The sequence below is a fragment of the Clinocottus analis genome, unplaced genomic scaffold, assembly GCF_023055335.1.
Source record: "Clinocottus analis isolate CAN_PGR_092001 unplaced genomic scaffold, fCliAna1.0.p SCAF_8, whole genome shotgun sequence".
Taxonomy (NCBI): domain Eukaryota; kingdom Metazoa; phylum Chordata; class Actinopteri; order Perciformes; family Cottidae; genus Clinocottus; species Clinocottus analis.
The window spans coordinates 18,562,865-18,585,432 of record NW_027176240.1 but is presented as its reverse complement, the minus strand read 5'-3'; the positions used below and the strand labels follow the sequence as shown (position 1 = coordinate 18,585,432).

The window sequence follows — 22,568 nt, the reverse complement described above, 5'->3', positions numbered from 1 at the left end:
AAATTGGATTTTTGTCCCGAAGAAATAGAAGCTTATAAAGCATTTGAGGCCATGACAACCGCAGTGACGGTTTCATAATTTAATAATCTTAGTCCTAACGGAGTACAGGAAAACACACAAAAACACACACACAGACTGGGAGAAAAAAGTGGCCCGGTAGTTCGTGTTTTTTAGTAACATTTGGCTGTACCCATTGGCTGGATGGACAAATGGAATAAAATGATACTGCTATTGTAACACTCCTATTTAGGTATAGGTTGTAGATGAATATGCATAACTCTAGGCTAGTATCAGATGGTTATACAACTACAGAGCTACTATACAGACTACATTAAGTAAAAGGAACCTAAACTTGCTCTGATCTCAGGTGCATTAAAGTCACATGGTAATACAACATGTTGGTGCCATGCTGTCGAATCACGTTCAAAAACGGCTTTGTGGCTGCACAGAAAGAATGAAAAAAATCAATAAAATAAAATAAAATCAAGGCCAAAAGACTTTTTATTCTGAAAAATTACTGGATACATCCATCTGTGCACCTGAGTCTTCTAGTCTTGAAATCTATCAAGAGGCTACGTGATAACGTTGACCCTAAAAGGAAACTTAAATGTACAACTCTGCCGGAGTTCTGGATTAAAATCAAAGCAGAATATCATAAAACACAAAAAGCTCTGAAAATTTGAAAGCAACATGCTAACCATAAGTGTGACTACAGATCACAATCAGTAATGTTGCATGCTGGGTGTGGAAACCATAAGTGTAAGTGCAGATTGCTAGGAGAAGTAGAAGGAGAAGTCAGTTGGTCGGTTGGTCAGTCACTGAGCAGTGATTATTGACTTTAAGTATGAGCGTAATTTAACAAGTTTTGTGAAGCATAGATTGTAATCGGGCCGGCAATGTCAGAAAGACGGCCAGTTGATGATGGAGGTGGGCCGGTCGCAACCCCGTCGGCCCTATGGACAATCCGCCCCTGACACACACACACAAGCTGGATTTATCATGTATTATGTCATTTGTTCACAGAACATTAACACTGTTGCACTGTTTGTCTGTGCATTCTAAATCACTGTCCGATTTGATGTATTTTAGACTCATACATCTCTGTGCACAGGATATCATCACTTACAGACTGAGAATCCTTGCTGTTGTCACGAGACCGGTTCTTGGCCAGTCTCTTCTTCTTCTTGTGCAGGGGACGCGACTCCAGGATCATCTCTTCCAGCTCAAAGGTGGGGTCGCAGTGGAGGCGGCCTTTCTGTTGGGAGGGAGGTGGGTACAGGAGATAATTACAAACACTCACACACAGGGTCATAAATCAGCTGTGGTGTACAAGGAGGCAATGAGTGCATATGTGCACACTGAGCTGAATAGCGCCTATGAACACACTCTCATGCAGGCGGTAATGTACTTTAAGCCTGTGTTTACACATCATGGAGGAATACAATGAAGCAGATGCGGCAGTTTCCTTTGTAATAATTAGTTGCAAGTGTGACACATGCTTGTTACGATCAGCAGACATGGAGGAGTGCTGGTGTGTGCTTCTAAGTTTTGCATCGGGTAGAGTAAGTATTGAACATTTCACCATTTTAAAATATATTTCAAAAGGTACTATTGACATTAGATTTCAACCAGATGTCAGTAACAATTTAAGTTATCCATACATACAAAGAAAACCAAACAAACAAGTTTAGAATTGAAGTAAAGCGTAATAATGTGAAATGACACAGGGACAAACTATTGAACGTGCTAACTGAAATGTATTTAATACTTGGTACAAAAGCCTTCGTTGGTTCAAGACGCCTCCTGTACGGAAAAACTAGTCTCATGCATGAAATTAGTCTCATAAGTGAGATTTTGTAAGCAAAATAGTTACTTACAATGATGACGCTTTTATCCAAAGCAACTTACATTTTTGCTCTATACACTGTAGACGCAGCAACAGTGAGCAATTCAGAGAAGTGTATTGCTCAAGGACGCAATGACCAGGACTAGCATGGCCAGGGCTGGAACCACCAATCCTCTGATTGAAAGATGTGCATGCTAATCACTCAACCAAAGTCGCCATCATATATGCTGAATTATACAATGGGACATTTTGTAACCTTTTTCGTTGTTGGTGTGCCAGAGCATTTTTTTATTGTGGAAAATGTGCCTTACACCTTTCAAAAAAAAGTTAGATTTAGTGTTTTCTTTGAAACAATTGGACCTGCTAATTCCAGGTCTTTCTGGAGCTCTCCACAAGTGGTCCTTGGCACTTGGACAACACTTCTGATAATTATTTTAACTCTTCTGTCAGAAATCTTGGGAGGAGCGCCTAGTCGTGATCGGTTTATGGTGAAATTTTGTTCTTTTCACTTCTATTATGGTCCCAACAATGCTAACTGGAACATTCAGAAGTTTAGAAAGCCTTCTGTAACCAATGTATGAGAATGTTTGCAACAATAAGGTTGAAAGAGCTAAAGATCAGATTTCACACAAGAGGCCCATTGAAGCTTCATAATTTGAAGACTGTGTGGAAGAATGGGCCGAAATAACACCCGAGCAACGCATGAGACTAGTTTCTCCATACAGGAGCCTTAAAGCAACAAAGGTCGGAGAGAAGTATTAATTCATTTAATGAAGCGTGGTCAATACTTTTTCCCTGCACCATTTTATTACAGGTAACTTCCTTTCTGAATGTAATTGTTTAGTTTATTTTGTATCTATGGATTACTTGGGTTGTTACTGACATCTGGTAAAAATTTCAATTTGCACCTTTAAAAATATACACCTCATATACAGCACCTAAAAAACTGAAACCTTTGTTTATTTTCTTTTCATTAAGTGCTGTACTGTATGTTATCGGTGGCCTGAAGGAACGGATCGAATAGGATAATTTTGAGTTATTAGTATTTATTTTTGTTGATCAGCTGTGCGGCGATATGTAAAGGGACCAGAAGGAGGTGACGATGGGGTTTTGTTTTGGAGAGATGCCAATGAACTACGGGACTGTTGAGTGCTGGGGATTAAGTTGTGTTTTGGGGAGGGGTAATTGGTTGTTGCTAATCCTCTGTTTGTTTTGTCACATTTAATTTAGCCTTAATAACAGTCATTGTAACCGATTTCTTGGTCATGTGTTTTTTTTCTTTACTAAACATACCACACCATGTTAATAGCTGATCTGCCCTTGTCCTAAAATTAGCGTAGTGCTTTTCTCCCTTGAGTGATGCGTGAGGGACAATCATTACACACTGCTCAAAAAAATTACAGAGCCACAGACGCCATCATCGTATGTATTTGTTGATATCTGATTGCCTGACACTAACATTAGGAACAAACCCGGCCTCCATCTTCTTCTCCCAGACGGCGTCCCAGTTAATGTCAGCAAGGTAGGGAGATGTCTGCATGTCAGACAGGCTGGAGAAACGATGTTCTGGGTTCACTGTCAGTAGCTGGAAGGAAGGTACACGCGCACGCACACACACACACACACACACACACACACACACACACACACACACACACACACACACACACACACACACACACACGTCACCTTCCAAGACACAGCCAGACTTTTCCCTCTGGGAGGTGAAATTAACTCAACATATTGGTAAATTTCTAATCCTGCCGTTTTTTTCTAAGACCGCCATTGAAAATTCCACATTTGATATATTAGATTTAGTTTTTTAACTATAAACACTGTATAAATTTAGACTGGAGATATTTTTTTATAGAAAATTAAATTCCCTGTTTATAAGCATGCATAAGAATATGGAGCACAAAGTGTTTAAAATTAAATGAATAAAAAAGACATTCTGGATGCTTTTGTAAGGGCACAGTTACAAGCTTGGAATAATACTTCAAAGTGAAGAGCCAATGTTAGTCGTGTGAGCCAGCGCCTGTTGACAAGCGCCACCACAGACACCTCACAAAGCTTTGCAACTTTCTCAGAGGAACATCTTCAGAATAAAATTTTTATATATAACCAATGAGTTGGCCCTGCAAACACTGCCTCTTTTCTTTGAGGCTAAGAAAATCAACAAGCTATTCAGTGAGCTTGCTAGTTAGCCAAAACTTTTAAAAGCTAACAAGTTTCAATCATTATGTCCGTGTTTTGTTTTTATTTACTGCAGGAGGAAGTTGGTCAATTCGTAATTACTTTGATTTTGGTGTTGCTTCAAGCCGACAGGCTAACTGGCAACATTTTGCAGTAGTTTTTTAGAAACTGTTTGTCAGTCTCGTGGTTCTGGACTTCAGACTCCTGTAGCGTTTGCCTGCTGGCAGGAGTGAGAAGAGTTTGTGCTGGGGGTGTGTTGTGTCCTTGATGATGCAGTGTGCTCTCCTGGTTACTCTGGTGGAGTAAATGAGAGGGGGGGAAGGCTGCTCCTGAGATGCCGTTTTTATCACACGGTGGAGTTCCTTCCTGTCCTGTCCAGTTTCCATACCACACTGTGATTGAGTAGGGAATACAGTCCCTGCTGGGCCTTTTTAATGTTCTGCAGTGTGTTATGAGACCAGGTGAGGTCCTCGCTGATCTGCATTATGAGGAATTTAGAGGTCTTTACCCTTTCCACCTCTGTCCTACGTATGCAAAGTGACTGCAGCCATCTAGCTAACAGCATGAAGCTAACCCTGTTTGGAAGACTGAGTATAGCAGAGCAGCTCAACAAAGGATACCGAATTGGCATTCAAAAACACAACGAAGAATTTCGGAAAAACAGACACATTCTCTCAAGAATAATGGACTGTGTCAAGTTTTGTGCTGCATTTGAGTTGGCCCTGCCGATGATGAGAACGAGAACTTGGATAACCCAGAGATATTCCGTGGTTTGGTGGACATTGTTGTCTCACTTGACGGTGCACTGAAAGAGCATCTCGAGAGCGCGACTGTGTTCAAGGGAACATCCAAAATAGTCCAGAATGAATGCTGTCTGTTATGAGGGAACAAATCATAAGTGAAGTTCAAAGTAGCAATTTTCTATCAATCCAAGCAGATGAGACCATGGACATTAGCACACAAACCCAACCTGTGCTTGTGCTTCGCTACATCAATGATGCTAATGTGGAGGAAAGATTCTTTAAGTTCATCCCTCTGCAGTCAGCTACACCAGAGACCATTGCCGTGGCATTTAAAGAACGCCTTGCTGCCATCCTCCAAGGTGAGCAGAAAAGTAAACTCATCTGCCAGTGTAATGAGGGGTGCCACTTCAGGTGATCAGAATAGAATGCAGGATGACTACCCAAATGCCCACTATATCCACTGCTATGTCCATCAGCTCAATCTCATAATGCAACAGACCACTTCTCACATAGTCAAAGTAAAAAAATGTTCCGGCCTGGGTGGATTTGCTGTGTTCTTTTCAAGATCTTCCAAGCTGATCGCTGTCCTTGATGAAACAGTGGCCCATAGACTGCCAACAGCCAGCAATGTCAAGTGTAACTTTCGCAGCCGTTCCGTCAATACTGTGTTTGAGCATAGAAATGACCTCATTGAATGCTTTGGAAGAATTCAAGCATTAGGTGGCTTTGATGACAAGACCAGCCAAGAAGCAGGAGGCCACATCAGGCTACTGGAGGACCCTGAATTCAACTTCTTCCTTTAAATGTTTCATCGGATAATGCCACATGTAGACATCCTCTATGCCAAGCTCCAGAAGAGAAACATAGATTCAGTCAATATAAATAGATGCATCCAGCAGTTCCAAGAGGACACACAAAAAATCAGGTAATTTCATTATTGTTATTATTCTGTAAGTTTAGTCATTACATCCTTCTTTTACATCAACCATAGTAATAAGATAAATATGATTTTGAAATTATTATTATTTTTACTTACAGAGATTCAATCAATGCAATGGTGGTGGAGCAAAGCAGTGGCTCTAAGCAGCCGAGGAAGTGCCGGGCTATGAAGGAAGATAAGCTTGGAAGGATTGCTGCAGAGGTGAGTGTCAAAATCAGCAGATGCCTGTGTTAGAGTTTAACGTTTTATCTTTCCCACAGCAGAACACATGTTGGACATTGCTAGATTTGGGTGGATATATAACTTAATCTAAAATACCAATTCAACCCCCAACAAGTTAGTTTGTGTGTGTGTGTGTGTGTGTGTGTGTGTGTGTGTGTGTGTGTGTGTGTGTGTGTGTGTGTGTGTGTGTGTCATAGCTCCAGGCTAGAGCATCAACGTGGCTCCTAGCCTTTTGTCTAAATTGATAAGCTATCAAGACATACAAAACATAGTGTTTTGTCAACTCTGATTGTTGGCTTTTGTCTGCAGTATGAAGCCTATTTGTAGTAGATATTTCCTCACAACTTATCTCTCGGTCTCTCTCTATATATTTATCTGTGAGTTTGTGACACCATACTTGAGCTCAAAAACAACCTCATTAGTGTCACCTTACTGCAGGGCCCCCAGTTTGAATGCTACGTCAATGTACATTGAAGGCCTATCCAACGCTCAATGGACGTAAGCTGAAGACAGAACTTAGCCTCATCTATGGCACAGAGGAATTTCGGTCCTGTTGTGGTGCTTTGGATCTTTTTTCAGTTGTTCATGGAAAATAATCTATCTGAGGAATTTTCAGAGACACAAACACTGCTGAAAATCATCATCACAACTCCCATGACCACTGCTGAGGCTGAGAGGTGTTTTTCAACACTGAAAATGGTTAAAACTTTCTCAGGAACACCACTCAGGAGGGACTGAATGCCTTAGCCATGCTCTCAATGGAAAAAAAGGCTTGTCACAGACATAATTGACGTCAACCAGAGAGTTAACTGCCAACTTGAAAGAGAGAGGGCTAAATTAAAGAAGTGGGGCCTACTCTGTCAAACACACAATGTGAAGTCAAACGTGGAATTTAGATTATATTAAAATATATATGTGTGTATATATTAAAAAGAGGGAAATGTGGAGGTAAGAAAGTAATATGTATTAATGAAGAAATAATGTGGAGATAAATAAGTAGACTAGATAATAAACAGAAATTAGAAACATTATTGCCGAAACCTGAAAAGGGGGCGTAGCTATCGGCACCGGAAGTAGCTGCGGGGAAGATTAGAAATCTGACAGAGTGAGAAGCCAAGAATAACAGACACATCTGCAGACACGGAGAGGCAGCCGGTAAGAGAGAGACACTTTGTTGGTGATGGCCACCATATAGACTGACGTGTGCGCTGGAACGCGCGGCGCACCTCCGCAGCGCATCTACGTGTGGCAGCGTTAATTGTTTGTTAACATGTTGGTGGAGGCACAGCTGATGCGGTGAAATGTCGCTTGTGTGTGGGTTGATAGCGCGGGTGTTTTGATTTCATACGGAAAGGGTGCTTTCTGAAATGTGGCTTTTTTCTGTTTTATTTAAGGTTTTTCACCCTTAGTTGCTGAAGGGAGCTTTGCTAAATGGGAGCTTTTTTTTCAGTGAAATGGAAATTATCAACTTCATGAACTAAATCTCAAAAATAAAAGGAGATAAAAAAGAGAAAAGTTGTTTTTTCATTGGAGTGAAGTCCAGTTAAAAATCCGAGTGGATGGGTCAATCCCTTTCAAGTGGGGAAATGCGCTAAACAGCTGACAGAACTTGACACACAATGTAAAATGTGATGCATCTCTTTCTGAATCTATTCTGCTCTAAACCTCTTTTATGTAAGGGTGTGGGAACCTCATTTATTCTGTAAACTTCTGAAACTCAACCCAATGTTTCTTAAACCATTCTGCTCTGAACCTCTCATGCCCAAAGTTAGTTTGTTGATAGTTGTCACTGTACAGTGTTGAGCGCTGTGTCTTCTTGAAATAAAGCTTTGTTTTTCAGAATATTCTACTCAAAACCTCTTTTCTTCTCATTGTGGAGTGCGATTTAAACCGCCCGTCCAACTGCGCCTGTGCCTCCCCCCCCCCCAAAAAAGTGTTACCAGCCGCCACTGGCTGCACCCTCTTCCTCCTTGGGTCGATAATCATCTTCTTGGTCTTATTTGCGGTCAAAGAGAGATTATTATCCCGACACCAGACCACAAGATCGTCCAACTCTCTTCTGTACGCAGTCATCATCATCATCACAGTTCTTGTGACAGATGTGCAGTTGTCAACTCTGACTGATTGGGGTCTGCCTTATAGAAAGTTCAGCATCCAGTTGCAGAGAGCAGGTGTCAGACTAAGACTGCATAACAATACTTGCTTTGACGTCAGACTATGAGTGTTGGACAGAGTTTGTGTGGTATGACAGTATTGAACACTGAGATGAAATCTATGAAAACCAGTCTTGCCTAGATGTCCTTGCCCTTTAAGTGCGTGAAAGTTGTGTAGATGACGTTGTTAACTGCATCATCAGTGGACTGGATCTGGCGATACGCAAACTTTAGCGGGTCCTGTGTGCACTTTGTTGTCAAGAGTCCTCCCTGTGGGTTGGTGTTGAGGACCTCGAAGTGGGCATAGAACTCATTCAGCTAATCTGGAAGTGAAGTTTGGCTGGTTGTGACCCCGCTGCTTCTCTTTTCCTGTGATGTGTTGCAGGCCCTGCCACATGGGTCAGGAATTTGCGGTGGAGTAGAATCACTGCAGCTTCTGTCTGTATCGTCTCTTGGATTTACTCAGGTCGTATTTGGCCTTCTTGCGTTGCGAGGCGAATGCAGAGGAGCGGGCATGTAGCATGGTCCGAACTTCACAGTTAATCTAGGGTTTTTGATTGGGGTAAATCCTGCCGTGCTTTGTGGGCACAATGTTCTTTACACATGTGCTGATATAGCCCGTTACACTGGACGTTTATTCCTCTAAGTCCACAGTCATTCCTCAGAGCAGCAGTTCTAAACATGCCCCAGTTTGTACTCCAAAGCCGTCCTGAACCATTTCAGTTTCTTCATTCCACACCTTAACAGTTTTACTTACTGGAGGGGCTTGCTTGAATCGTTGGCTGTATACTAGGTAGTGGAACGCTGAGATGTGATTGGACTGTCCAAAGTGTGGCTGGGGCACAGCCATGCAGGCCCCCTTTATGTCGCTGTACACATGGTCCAGGATGTTATTGTCCCTTGTCAGAAAGTTCATTTGTTAATGGTATTTTAGGAGGACACTCTTGAGGTTGCGATGGTTGTACTCGCCGACTACAGAAAACAGCATCCGGGTGTCCAGTCTCTTGTTTACTGATGACGTCATGCAGCAGCCCCAATGGCGTTGTGGAGTCCACTCGTGGCGAGATGTAAACTGCAAATATAAACACTGCACTGAACTCCTTTAGCAAGAAGAAGGGTCTACATTTCACCACGAACAGTTCAACACTAGCCAAGCAGTGTCTTTCAACCACCTGTACGTCCGAGCACCACCTGTTGCTCACGTAGAGACACGCTGAGTTGTAGTCCTAGTTCTCAGCTCATCCATTTTGTTTTTGAGAGCGCGAACATTAACTAACAACAGGCTAAGTAGTGGTGGCCGAGTAGCCCTAGCCTTTAGCCTAGCATGTAGCCTCCCTCTCTTGTCAAAATTCTGTCTTTTCCGCTCTCTCTGTCGTCTTTGCTGGGCACCCACGGCCGGTACTGTGTTTGTCAAGGTCTCGGCGTATCCAAATATGAATGTTCGTGGGGACAGTGAGCTCAAGGGGAGCTTTTCCGATCTCCAGAAAAGCTTAATTTTGATGATTAAGCTTAATTGATCAGCAGCAAAGCAAAAGAGACCGTCCAGAGCGCTCCGTCCAGGACACTCAGACACGGAGCCCATGTACGCACTCATGCTCACAATTTAACGACTTTTCCCAGCGAGCGACGCGACAGACGCGTTTGAGGCGACACGAACAGAGAGTTTGCCGCGGGGCTAACAGAGCGTTGGGTAGCGACAGGTTGTCCATGATTTCAGCTTGCTCCGACTGCATTATTATTAGCAATTTACATGGACAATATTATGACTCCAACCCACACTTATGATTTCCGTTCCAATGCAGATAACACAATTTTGTATGTACATGGCTCTTCTCCACCCTGTCAATATATCAGTAGGCTTTTGTCTTTCTACAGACATCCTCAAACCTTTACTGAATGCTGACAAAATGTATTTTATTCTCAAGAACCCATAATTCTATTTTAGAATGTATCTTTCTTTTATCTGTGCGTGAGAAAATGCAACAAAAAAAGTCCAACGCGATGACTACAAATTGTTGTTTTGACAAACAGTTCAAAATTCACAGAACACAAACAAATGTACTATTACAAAGAAACAAATCCTCTCAAATGTCCATTTTTTGCTTAAATTTTTACTTTTACAATTTCTGATATTTGGAGTATAATAAGTTTGTTTTAGTCATCTAACAACATGCATATTTCTCAAATTAAAAAGATATTTCGACGAACATCTCTGATTGTATTCATTTAATCCAAGCAGTTCAACTTAATCTAAGAGACATTCACTACTTGTATTGGTGATGGAAAACGTCCTAATCACCTATCTCTCAGTGGGAAGAGATTTCCAAGTTTTAATTATGACATGAATCAAACTATTGAATGGTAACCTAATGTGTCCGGCTCACCTTCCTCAAGAGGGAAACCAGGTCCTTGGGCCAGGCCGGGCTGTACTGGACACTGACTGTACTGAAGAGCTGAATCAGGGACTCCACAGAGTTACTGGCGTGGATGTCATAGGGCCTCTGGTGTGATAACAGGATGACAAGGAAAAAGGTGGAAGGGATGAATAGAGCCATGTTCAGTTTTGCAACCTAACAAGAGGAAAACTTTCCATGATGCCTTACCCATCCACGCAGCACTTCAAAAATCGTCACCCCTAGTGACCACCAGTCTACTTCAAAGGCGTAACCTGTTCCCCCACTTACAAAAGACTGGAAGATCTCTGGGGCTGAAAGCACAAACAGAAAACCACTTCTGGATCAGTAAAAAGCTTTTCCAACCGCTGCCTGCACATGTGGTTTAAAAAATCAAAAGCTACAAAAGTGCTCCTTTGCAAAATGTCAACAGAAACTGTTCAGATTCCTTGTGCAGCCTTATCACAAGACAAAATGGGACATTTTTGTCTCAGCTTTTACACAAATAGTCACGAGGTGTGTCATTTCTTTTCATTTAATTTAAACGAGTGCCTCTTTAGTGATGATGAGCGAGCAAAAATATGTTTAGAAAATCAGCAGTATCTTGTTTGAATACAGGATCTACTAGAAGCTTACCTCATGCTTACAGTCTATTGTAAAGGTGAATCAATTCTTGTAAAGGTACATACATTCTCCTATTCAAAGAATACAACAGCTTTATTCTTTTAACCTTTCTTTTGTCCTATTGGGACATTAATTTGTACAAAGTAGTCAGATGTGATGTCAGGGTTGACGAGGTGTTACCCATGTAGGGCTTGGTTCCAGCCAAGGCTGTGGCTCTCTCTCCATCCTTTATTATTGTTGCTATGTTGAAATCCGTCAGGTGAGCATGACCTGAGAAAAAGCAACCACAAAATCAATCAAGACTAAATCTATGAGAACTTATATAAAAATATTTTATGAAATGAACATATTGGTATTTGTAAAGACATGTCTCTGAACACATAGGAAATAATACATTTCATATCATATCTAAATATATATGTATATTAAGGCTGGGCAAAGTTGAAATAAATTAACTGATTAATCGCATGGTTTTTCTGCCATTAATTGCATTATGCGCCAAATTCAATAACTATGTAAAAACTAGTGTATTGTGCGCTTTTATTTTAAAGTAATGTTATCAGAACAATATATCAGGCACTTTGGAACAACAGCAAGTTAACATATATATATATATATATATATATATATATATATATATATATATATATATATATATATATATATATATATTTATAAATAAATCTTTTTTCTTTTTTTCTGAACAGGTACTAGAGAAACATTTGTATTTTATCAGGGAACAACATAAACAGTGTGTTCAGTTGTAAGGGTCCCTGTTATGGACAAGCCACTCCATCTTTTGTCCATGTTCAGTTTGTTCCTTACCTTAAATATGCATATTAAAGATGATAAATAATTGCTGATCTGTATATAAAAGCAATAAGTGCCTTTGATGATTTCCAGCTCAGTTCATTTTTTTTACTCAGTGACAAAAGTCCAGTCTGTGTTGCGCTTGAACAAGTGCACTAAACATCTTCTGAGCAGGCCTCCTCATGTGTGGAAAGTTCTCCTCTTTGAGAGAAGAGTAAAGATCTATCCAAGTGATACTGACTTGCGGGGTCAGGAGTTTTGCGGATGCATGTTTAATTTTTAATCTGGACGTGGAGACTGCAGCGCAAGGCTCCTTTGAGACTACTCACCGTCTGTGAGAGTTTTGTGAGGTGGAGCACCCACTGAGGACAGAAACTGCATAACAATATGTGCTTTGATGTCAGGCTAATGTCGGCAAGTCAGCAACAGTGACTGTAGGTGAAGCTACGGAAGCACCTTCAAAGTAAAGGCAGTGTTGTTGTATAGTATTTATAAGGTGTATCTCATTCATATGTTTTTAATTTATGATTTACCTCACGCGGGCCGGAATGCAGAGCCGTAAGATGCCCAGGTCTGAACTATGCTGTATGGGAGAGATTTAAAGTGCACCACCTGTGTGATAAGACCCTGACAATGCCAAAAAAAGAAAGAGCTATCAACGCATGGTAAAATAATTAACGCTATTAAGCATTGCTGTGTTAAAACGGGCTTTAATGCGTTTCAATGCATTTCAATGCATTTTAATTTGTTTTGTTTAACTTGTTCCTAGTGTTTGTTGGGAAGCTAAACAAAGAGAGACTTAGGGCCCAAAGGTATGTAGGTATGAATACAGTCTTGGCAACAATTTATGTGTCAGGGATAGAACTTTAGTTATGTTTGTTTAAATTACACCACCAAACTGCCTTCTGGGTAAAACCCACCCACACAGGAAGAGACAAAAAGTCTCCTGTGCGACTGAGTGGCCGGGCTATACCCAGCATGCATTTTCACAGTGTAATTTGTTTTTAAACCATGAGTTAAGATCTATCCATGAGACATAAGTACCTCCGACCATGCCCAATTCATACCATATAGAAAGGCAGTCAAATCTCTTGCCATCAGGTGGCATGTTTTGATGTAGTTTGACAGATGTGCTGACAATGAAAATATGGTCACTGATCCCATGCAGGTGAAACCACACAAAAAAAACAGGCATTTCCAAAGAATTTCAAAATTACTCTATTTATATGGTGCAAAAGGTGGAGGGTGGTCTTCCCAAGTATTAATTGGTGGGGTTTCACCAATAAAGAGTTCTGGGATCTGCTCTGAACAGTAGTTTTAAATTACAAAAGAGATGTACTTTAATACAGTAGAGGTTACTTTAGTAGGATACATTAATAAACTAAAATAATACAGTGATGTTGATCGGGAAATGACATACACAGATAGAAGAAATATACATTCTAAAATAGAATTACGGGTTCTTGAGAATAAAATACATTTTGTCAGCATTCAGTAAAGGTTTGAGGATGTTTGAAGAACATTAAAAGCATACTGTTATATTGACACAGCTTAAGGTGGATTGTGTCATCCGCATAGAAATGGATATCATAAGTCTGTGTTGGAGTCATAATATTGTTCATGTAGATTTAAATTATAATGGTCCAATCCCAAAACTAAAATAAGCCCCTTTGATTATCAAAATGGAGGTTGTTTTGAGACCATGTGTACAGATTGGCTGTCTTGTATCAGACATGTAATAATGAAACAAGCTCTGAGAAAGATACTTTAGCCTGCATTTTTCCATCCTATGTAGGTTAGCTACATAGGATGAGTATTATTTTATGTGCTGCACAAACAAAGTTAAACAAACACAAAGCAAGCAGTTCACGTCCTTACCTTGCTCATCCAAGAGGACATTGTCCGGCTTCACATCTCTAAAGGAGAAAATAGGAGACACACTAATCACCATTTACCATGTAAAACATGTTAATACCGTAAAACAACCTCGTATTAGGTCAAAAACAAGGCAAACAGGTCCGGTGGCTCAATAGTATTCATATAGTTTCATTAAAAACTGTGATGAGAATATTACTAGTGGGCTGCATCAAGATATAGGTGGTGCTAATTGCCCAGGTACCTTTAAACTATTGTAGACACGAGACAGCACAATAAGATGACGTAATTGAGTGGAGGATGCAGATTTTGTATTTTAATTTTAATAATCCTTTATTAATCCCACAGTGGGTAAATTATTCCAATCCTTAGTAATTCAGGAGCAGTGGGCTGCTGCGAAGCTCTCAGGGAGAAACTGAGGTTTCAGTGTTCTGCTCCAGGACACTTCTTCGACAGACAAACTATATTATACATAGAAACTATACAATATACTACAGGGATCTGTGATTTCTGGACGACTACTCCTCATGAGCTACTTGAGAACTTCAAATTTTACAAAAGTACACGGACATAAAACGTCATTAATACATACATGGCGAAAGCCTGTACTTTCGTGAAAATGTTTACGTTATGCCAGTGGCGGCTGGTGGATTTTTTTTGGTGTAGGGCTAGCCAATTAATTTCAGCAAACATCCAGGTATGATTCAATTCAAAAAAGGTATCATGCATTACTACTTTGCAGTTAAATATTTAACATTTATTCAAACACTTTTAGTGCCTTTTTACAAAGGCACTAAAACGATAATTATGTTTAGTTCCTAAACATAATTATCAAAAATGCATAATGTAAAGGCTGCGGTTAGCTCCCGCCTTATGCACCCTCTGATCCTGGGAACCCATTGGCCCGGGTTTAATAAGTTAATGGGGCAGGCAGCGGGGGTGCGTTTACGGCAGACAGGGTCATGCGATATATGCGCTGTGTTCAGCGGGGACGCGAGGTTGTCCGACACTGCAGACGGGGAGGGAGAGGAGGAACCGGCGGAGACCCCTGTGGAGGCTTCACCGGCTCCCCAGTTCCACTCCATGGAGGATTTTCAGCTTAAGCAGTCTCTTGACAATACTCTGCGCGTGGCCTTTGACCAAGTGATACGGGTTGATGGTCAGCTGCTGCGCCCCGACACAGTGCAGTCATATCCGCACTTCGCATTGATTAGGGACAGGCTGTACCGGGTGAGTTGTGATATTCAGACAGGGCAGGAAAACACCAAGTTGTTGGTGCCAAAAAGCCACCGGGAAATGATTTTCCAGGCGGCTCACTATAACCCGATGGCTGGTCACATGGGATATGAAAAACGCTAGACCGGATAATGACCCGATTTTATTGACCGGGCATCCGGGGGGAGGTGCGCCGTTGGCGCACGTCCTGCCCGGAATGCCAATTGGTAAATCAACCGGCCATTCCGAGGGCGCCTTTGCATCCTCTGCCATTAATCGAGGTTCCGTTCGAGCGAATCGGCATGGACCTCATCGGGCCATTTCACCGGAGCGCACGCGAATATCGCTTTGTGTTAGTCCTGGTGGATTACGCAACACGATATCCGGAGATGGTGCCATTGCACAACATTTCTGCAAAGAGCGTTGCCTAGGCTCAGTTTCAGGTCATCTCCCGAGTCGGGATCCCGAAAGAGATTCTGACTGACTAGGGCACGTTGTTCATGTCACGTACACTAAGAGAACTTTACGGGTTAATGGGCATTAAATATATTCGAACCAGTGTGTACAACCCACAGACCGACGGTCAGGTGGAGCGTCTGAATAAGACTTTGAAGTGCACTAGGGCACGTTGTTCATGTCACGTACACTAAGAGAACTTTACGGGTTAATGGGCATTAAATATATTCGAACCAGTGTGTACAACCCACAGACCGACGGTCAGGTGGAGCGTCTGAATAAGACTTTGAAGTGCATGATTCGTAAATTTATTAGTGAAGACGAATGTAATTGGGATAAATGGCTGGAATTTCTGTTGTTTGCAGTGCGGGAGGTTCCCTCGGCCTCCACAGGATTTTCTCCCTTTGAACTGCTGTTTGGCACGACAGTACGTGAGGTGCTCGACCTGATAAAAGAAAACTGGAGGGGAAGGGCTGAGCACCAGTAAAAATGAAATCCAATACGTCCTGGACCTCCGAGCAAAACTCCACACACTGGGTCGGATGTCACGTGGGAATTTGCTCCAGCACCAGGAGCAGCAAAAACGGCTGTACGACAGAGGAGCCAGGCTGAGACAATTCTCACCGGGAGAAAAGGTACTTGTATTACTTCCTACTTCCAGCTCTAAACTCCTCGCCAAGTGGCAAGGGCCCTTTGTGGTCACACGGCGAGTGGGGGATGTCGACTATGAGGTGGTGCGTTCTGACAGGGGCGGAGCTACACAGATCTACCACCTCAACCTCCTAAAAGCATGGAGAGAGGCGGAGTCTGTTGTCCGCGATTTCTAAGAGAGAGGAGGAGGGGCCTGAAGTTCTAAAATCCACCAATCCGGCCTAGCTCCATTGAGAAGGCCATCTCTCCGGGACCCAGAGAACAGACGTTGCCCAGTTGCGAGCACAGTTTGCTGAGATGGGCCGCTCGTCACCGCCATCCTCCCGGTGCTGAATCAAACTGCTGCCGGTCACCCGGAAGGAGCGCTGATAGCGGCTTCATTCAGGTTGTTGTGGGACTATGGATACGATTATGAACCCAGAGACCGAGAGATGATGTTCACACGTTTCAATGACAAGTATAAAGCAGATCCAGTGGTTATTTCATTTATAGTCTACAACGGAAAAGATTGCTCTTTTCAAGGAGAAAAGCAGCGGAGATAAGCCACGTCCCCTTTGTGACGCCGCGATTAGTCCTGCAGCTTTTGGTGAGAACACACTTCTTCTTGACCTGCGTCAAAAAAAATCTTAACACACGTCAAGAATTTTTTTAACGAGTTTGGTGTGATCGCACCATTAGACGGGCAGGCGGTGGAGGTATGTGGGGGTGTGGTTTAAACTCAGCTGCGGAGGGGAAGTGGACGAGCAACTCAGGGAACAGGTGATGAGATTGAGGGTGATCATACGCAGCTGGGTGCAATTGTCTGTTTGTGTGTGCAACGACGTAGTCGTCTGGTATCGAGGGCAAAATAAAGCTCATTACCAACCAAAGCTAATTGTGTGGCTGTCTTTGTAGTGCCCAATACGCCCGTGGTAACGAGACCTGTTACATATATTTCTATCAGGTAGATTATATCTCGGGTAAAATATGTAACGTTAGTGATGGTGTTGCTATTTTTAACATTAGTGACAAAGTTTATTTCACACTAAAATATTTAATTACTTTTATTTGCCTTAAAATTATACTGGAAGAATATTGAGTGGAAGAGATAATGTTGCGATTTTCAGTTGCTGAGAGCAACATTGTTATCGCTAGTCACGATATGCAGAGATCGTTAGGTTCCGTATCAACATTCTGCTGCTAATGGCATACTGAATCGTTCATTTAGTACACAGTCCACACTGATTTAAATCATATACTATGGGACTGCATACCACACACTCGAACGTGATGAAAATATGGCTTTTTAAAAAAAAAAAAAAAAAATTTAATACTTTTTATTTATAGATGTTTTTCAGGTAACATAGAATGCAACAAAACATTATAAATGACAAAAAATAAAATAAAATACATATTTAGATAAATGAAGAGAATGAAAACAATAGGGGTCAACAATCGCTCTTTACGCTATTTAGGTCCATTCTTTTCTAGCCACTTAACCCCTTTAATGCTATCCTTTTCTCACAGCACCTTTAGAAAAGGAGTCACTTTTTCCATATTGTATATTTCCTCAACAATGTCCAGCCACTGACCTTTGTTTGAGGAGGGGGGTGGGGCGCTTTTAATCCAGCTCCTTGTGATGGCCTTTTTAACTGCCAGTATCAAGACTTTATATAGATAGTTGTCTTTCTTATGTATTAGATTACCAGGTATTAGTCCCAGATAAACAGTCTGTGTGTTCCTGGGGAGCTTATAAATTAAGATCTCCTCCAGAGTCTGAATGACTTTGTCCCAGTATGTTTGAAGTTTTGGGCATGTCCAAAAAATGTGTGAGTGGTTGGCATTTATCTGCCCATACTCTCTCCAGCATGGCTGCTCTTTACCTAATTGTAATTGTTTGAGTGTGGTGTAATAAAAAAGCAGATTTAGTTCTTTCAACTAAATTCCCTCCATTTTCTAGAACTAGTGGAAGTCTGTTGCGTTGTACACATGGAATGACAATCACTATTTGACAATTTGATGTTCACTTCCCATTTCAGTTTTACATATAGTGTGTTACATATAGTGTGTTACCTCCGTTTATAGTTACTTCAGTTTATAGTTTTACATATAGTGTGTTATTTTCGTTTATAGTTACTTCCATTTATAGTTTTACATATAGTGTGTTACTTCCGTTTGAAAGTCATGGTTTTCCCCATAGAGTAGTAAGATGCCAGTTACATCGCAAATTTACCCAAGGACCAACTTGAGAATTTAATATTTACCAGAGAAAGAGATAAATGAGTGGGAAAACAATTACCAGAAGCCATAAGGGGGAATAAAAAATGCCCAAATCTCAAGATAAAGCAAAAGCTTGCAACATTGAAACAGATCACGGGAAAATGAAACAGCTGATCCCGGTGACGTAATCAGGGCGATAAGAGCTAAAAACTGATCTCAAAGGGGACAACGACTGCCTGTGACAGGAAATTAATCACATGGGATAAGGAATCAACATCAAACTTGACCACCTGTTGTCGGAAATACAGAGTCTGTCCGACCGAGTTGGAGAGGCGAAGACCCGGGTAGAACAGGTAAAGGGATGGGCGGTGGAGGTGACAGGATAAGAGCGCTTTGCACCTGCCTCTGCACCGCTCTGCACCTGCCCTTCCTCCCTCTCTGCGTGGCAGAGGGAGAGTAGGGAAACTCCGTACAACACTTCATCGGGAAACTCCTCAAAAGTGAGCTGCCAATACCACAAAACTTGGACCTCAGAATACAGCGGCCTCATAGATCAAGGGCGCAGAAACCCCGTCTCGAAGCCCCTCAGAGACCTATCACTATCAACTTCCAGGAGTTCACAACTAAAGACATGGTACTGAGAGAAGCTTGGAAAAAGGGAGGAATCCAACTGAGTACCAGAACTCTCTACTTTGACCACAATTATGCGACTGAGATCGTCAAGAATCGCAGGGAATACAATGGAATAAGAAAGGAGAAGGGGATTCGCTTCCAAGCACCATACACAAATATCCGGATCCACTGGGATACGGGAACCCGAACATATGTCAGTGCACAAGAAGCACAGCGGGAGCTGAAGAGATGCGGATTCTCCGTGGAGGAGCTGGAGACTACCGAAGAAGAGAGCGACCTGGAAACACGGCTCCGCAAACTTCTGGGGAGGCAGCAGGTATCGGGTCACTAAGAGAAAGGTCCAGCCATGTCACAGAAAGCGAGGGATAAACTCCAGGAGTTCCATAGGGGACCCCCTGAGCAAACATGAATGAGCTCTCAAGCCTTACGACCCGGTATGACTGCTACAATTGTGAGACTCTAACTTGACTACACTTGATTTGTATCTTGGCTTTATACTGATCATTATATAATAAAAGTGTATGTTTTTTTTTTTAATGTTTTTTTTATTTTTAATAAATGAAGATCAGACAGGCTTTATAAAAGGTCGGCAAACACAGGATAATGTTAGACGAACCCTACATATTACAGAACAGGCTAATACACCACAAATAAGTGCAGCTCTGGTCAGCCTCGATGCTGAAAAGGCATTCGATAGTCAGTTGGTCTTTTCTGTATAAAGTGCTAGAAAGGTGAGGTTTTAACAATCAAATCATTAGGTGCGTACAATCTTTATATAGAGACCCAACCACTAGAATTAAGATCAATGGCCACCTGTCTGGTAGTTTTAAGCTGTCTAGAGGCACTTGCCAGGGTTGCTGCCTTAGCCCCTCCCTCTTTGCAAAATTCATAGCCTCTGGCTCAAGCCATTAGACAAAACAAAGAGGTGAAAACAATCATTATATCAAAGGAGGAACATATAATAGGACTCTTCGCAGATGACACTTACTTGATACTCACCTCCAAAATCCCAACTTTTCAATTCCAAAACTTATGACAATTTTAGCTGGCTGTGGTCGGATGTCAGGCTATAAACTGAACATCTCAAAAACACAAGTACTCTCTTTTAATTACACTCCAAGTGAGGCAATTAGGCAGAAATATAAACTGCAGTGGGAAGCAAAATCATTAAAATATCTGGCAGAACGGAGGTTGATTACCAAATCTCAGAGAAATATTATTAAGCGACCCAATTGAGATATATTGTCTATTGGTGCTTCCCGGAGTATCAAGTAGGATGGAAACATATTGAATTAAATCTGAGCCAATCACAATCCCAGGCCAGACTAGGAGGAAAAGATTACCATGACCAAAAGGGAGATAATTTCATTTTAGATGAAACATTGGATATCTGGAAGGAGATAGTCAAGAAATAAAAATTGGAAGGAGACGGTAAGCTTTTGATCTGGCCCTCTATGACCCCTTGGTTTAGACCTGGACAGATAGATAGTACTTTAGTTCGCTGGAGAGAAAAAGGAATAACTGCAGTATGGACTCATATAGAGGGAAACACTAAAACTTTTGAAAAACTCAAAAGAGAATTGAATTTAGGAAACAGAGACCTTTTCAGAAATTTACAGGTAAGACACTTCTACAATACAGAAATTGAAAAAAAGGAATATCAGCAGAAGGTATTGAATTGATCGAAGTGTTGACAAGTGCCTACAAACAAACCCCCTCAAAGTTGGTCTCCAAACTGTACAGTAGTTTATGAAAATATGGCTTTAAATGTTTCTTTTTTGCATTCATTTGAATTGGGTAAGAGTCTCATCAATGGTGCATAAACATTTGAAGACACGCTATTTTCAGTCTCTACATGGTCTTTATATCAGTGTACTTTTAGGTCCCACCCTTCATGATTTATTCAGATGTAAAAATATGTGTTGTGTTGAAATTTGCAGCGTATTTTTTTACCCAACTTATTTTACTTCTGCAAATTAAATGTGCATAAAATCTTGGTTAGTAAAAGTGTTTCAGATTCAGGGTGTTTGCCAAAAGCCTAATTTGTTCCTATAAATAACGAAAATACTGCAACAGTGTCTTCAAATCCTGAGGTAGGAAAAGCTCCAAATAGCAGTGTACAGTATGTGTGTTTATGAAGTCTGGAGGAGGTGTTTGTAGGCTTGTGCGTGTGTGAACTACTGTACATGTTAGTTCAACAGTGGGAGAACACTTTAATTTCCTGCATTTCAAACAGACCATCATCAATCCCCCTGGAGGCTCTTGCAGGTTTGTCTGCACATGCTTATTACACTGAGCAACCCGAGCAACGGAAGGACACATCCAGGCGGGCGCACATCCCAGACCCTCCAAGCCCTCCACAGGCAATTAACAGAGCACAGCTTATTTAATTATGCTGTGCGTCACGCTGGTGTGGAGAATACACACACGATCCACAGAGAGCATCGACACTTCCCGCAGGATACATTTGCTCTCATGTGCTAGCTATGCTATGCTAAACTGATGCTAACATTCTTGGAGGAGAGTGGCGGTGGTGGTAGTGGTGGTCTGATCCAGCACTACAAGGCTCGAGGTAAATGCTTTTCATGTTCATAGGAGCAAGGCTGATTTGGGTGCCAGCTACAGAACGATGTCATTTTGTTTGATGCACAAAAATTCACCTAACGTTTTACTTATTTCGCAGCAAGCCCGGAAATACAGATCCAACATGAAACGACATGAAAGTCAATTCTCATTTTGTATAGGAACAGCTTACATATGTTGAGTGTATGATGAAGACAATGCAGCTTGGTGGTTTGTGCAGAGAGGGGGAAAAGGTACTCTCCACTTTTACTTCTCTTCAGACCAGTTTTACCTCCATGGATATGCCGGCAGCTGACTGTTGCTAGGAGACTGGAGACCCTCTCTTCCTTCAATTGGTGCAACAAAATAATTGTATAGTATTCTCCTGTCAAAAACTTACTGGGTGGAACAAAATTGTAGAGCTGGGGGACGGCCATGGATACCAGGGATTGGATTATGGCTCCGAGAACGGACACAATTGTGTCAAAGGCAGAACAGTCGATGTCAAGGTTGGTGGAAAAACATTTGGATAAAAAAAAGCATAGCCATAAGCAGCACCTGTCACCTAATATGTACTGCAGTTCTGAAGTCTAGTCTTTACCAACTAGACTGGGAAAAACACTGTTGTGTTCGTGAAATGTGGAAGAGTGACGAACCATTTGAAATTATAATCACACACGCTTGTGATGTAACATCATCCATATGGAACACTAGAGAAATATGAACTGACAGGGGACTCGCATGCAGCTTCACACAAACAAACAGCTTCCTACTGAAACAGCTAAAAGGGACTATGTAGGATGAAATGCATGATTATTATGATGTCTGACGTGTGTATTACTTTGCTTGAGGAATCCTTTTGTTACATACACTTATTGGTGTTCTTGTTCGATGAGAAGATTGACACCACTAACTATCAATGAGTCTTAATGGAGTCTCGTGGTTGCAATGAGGTTGCCAGACAACCAGTGTAATGCTTAGACCGGAGAAATAGTTCAGCAACAAGTTCAAGTTTTTGTTTCTACACTTTTGTTTCCAAACTTTTGAGAGAGA

The 22,568-nt window shown here is 41.6% G+C and overlaps 1 protein-coding gene across 1 annotated transcript in view; it reads right to left on the bottom strand.

Annotated features, from left to right (window-relative positions):
* The window catches only part of LOC137779883 (serine/threonine-protein kinase 32C-like), a 104,752-nt gene that overhangs the window by 5,359 nt on the left and 76,825 nt on the right, over positions 1–22,568 (bottom strand). Inside the window, exons 5-10 of the mRNA XM_068568111.1 lie at positions 13,803–13,840; positions 11,295–11,384; positions 10,701–10,804; positions 10,482–10,598; positions 3,306–3,431; positions 1,127–1,255 (exon numbers count right to left, since the gene is read on the bottom strand). Coding sequence (XP_068424212.1) covers positions 1,127–1,255; positions 3,306–3,431; positions 10,482–10,598; positions 10,701–10,804; positions 11,295–11,384; positions 13,803–13,840 — 604 coding nt within the window. The remainder of the gene's footprint in view (positions 1–1,126; positions 1,256–3,305; positions 3,432–10,481; positions 10,599–10,700; positions 10,805–11,294; positions 11,385–13,802; positions 13,841–22,568) is intronic.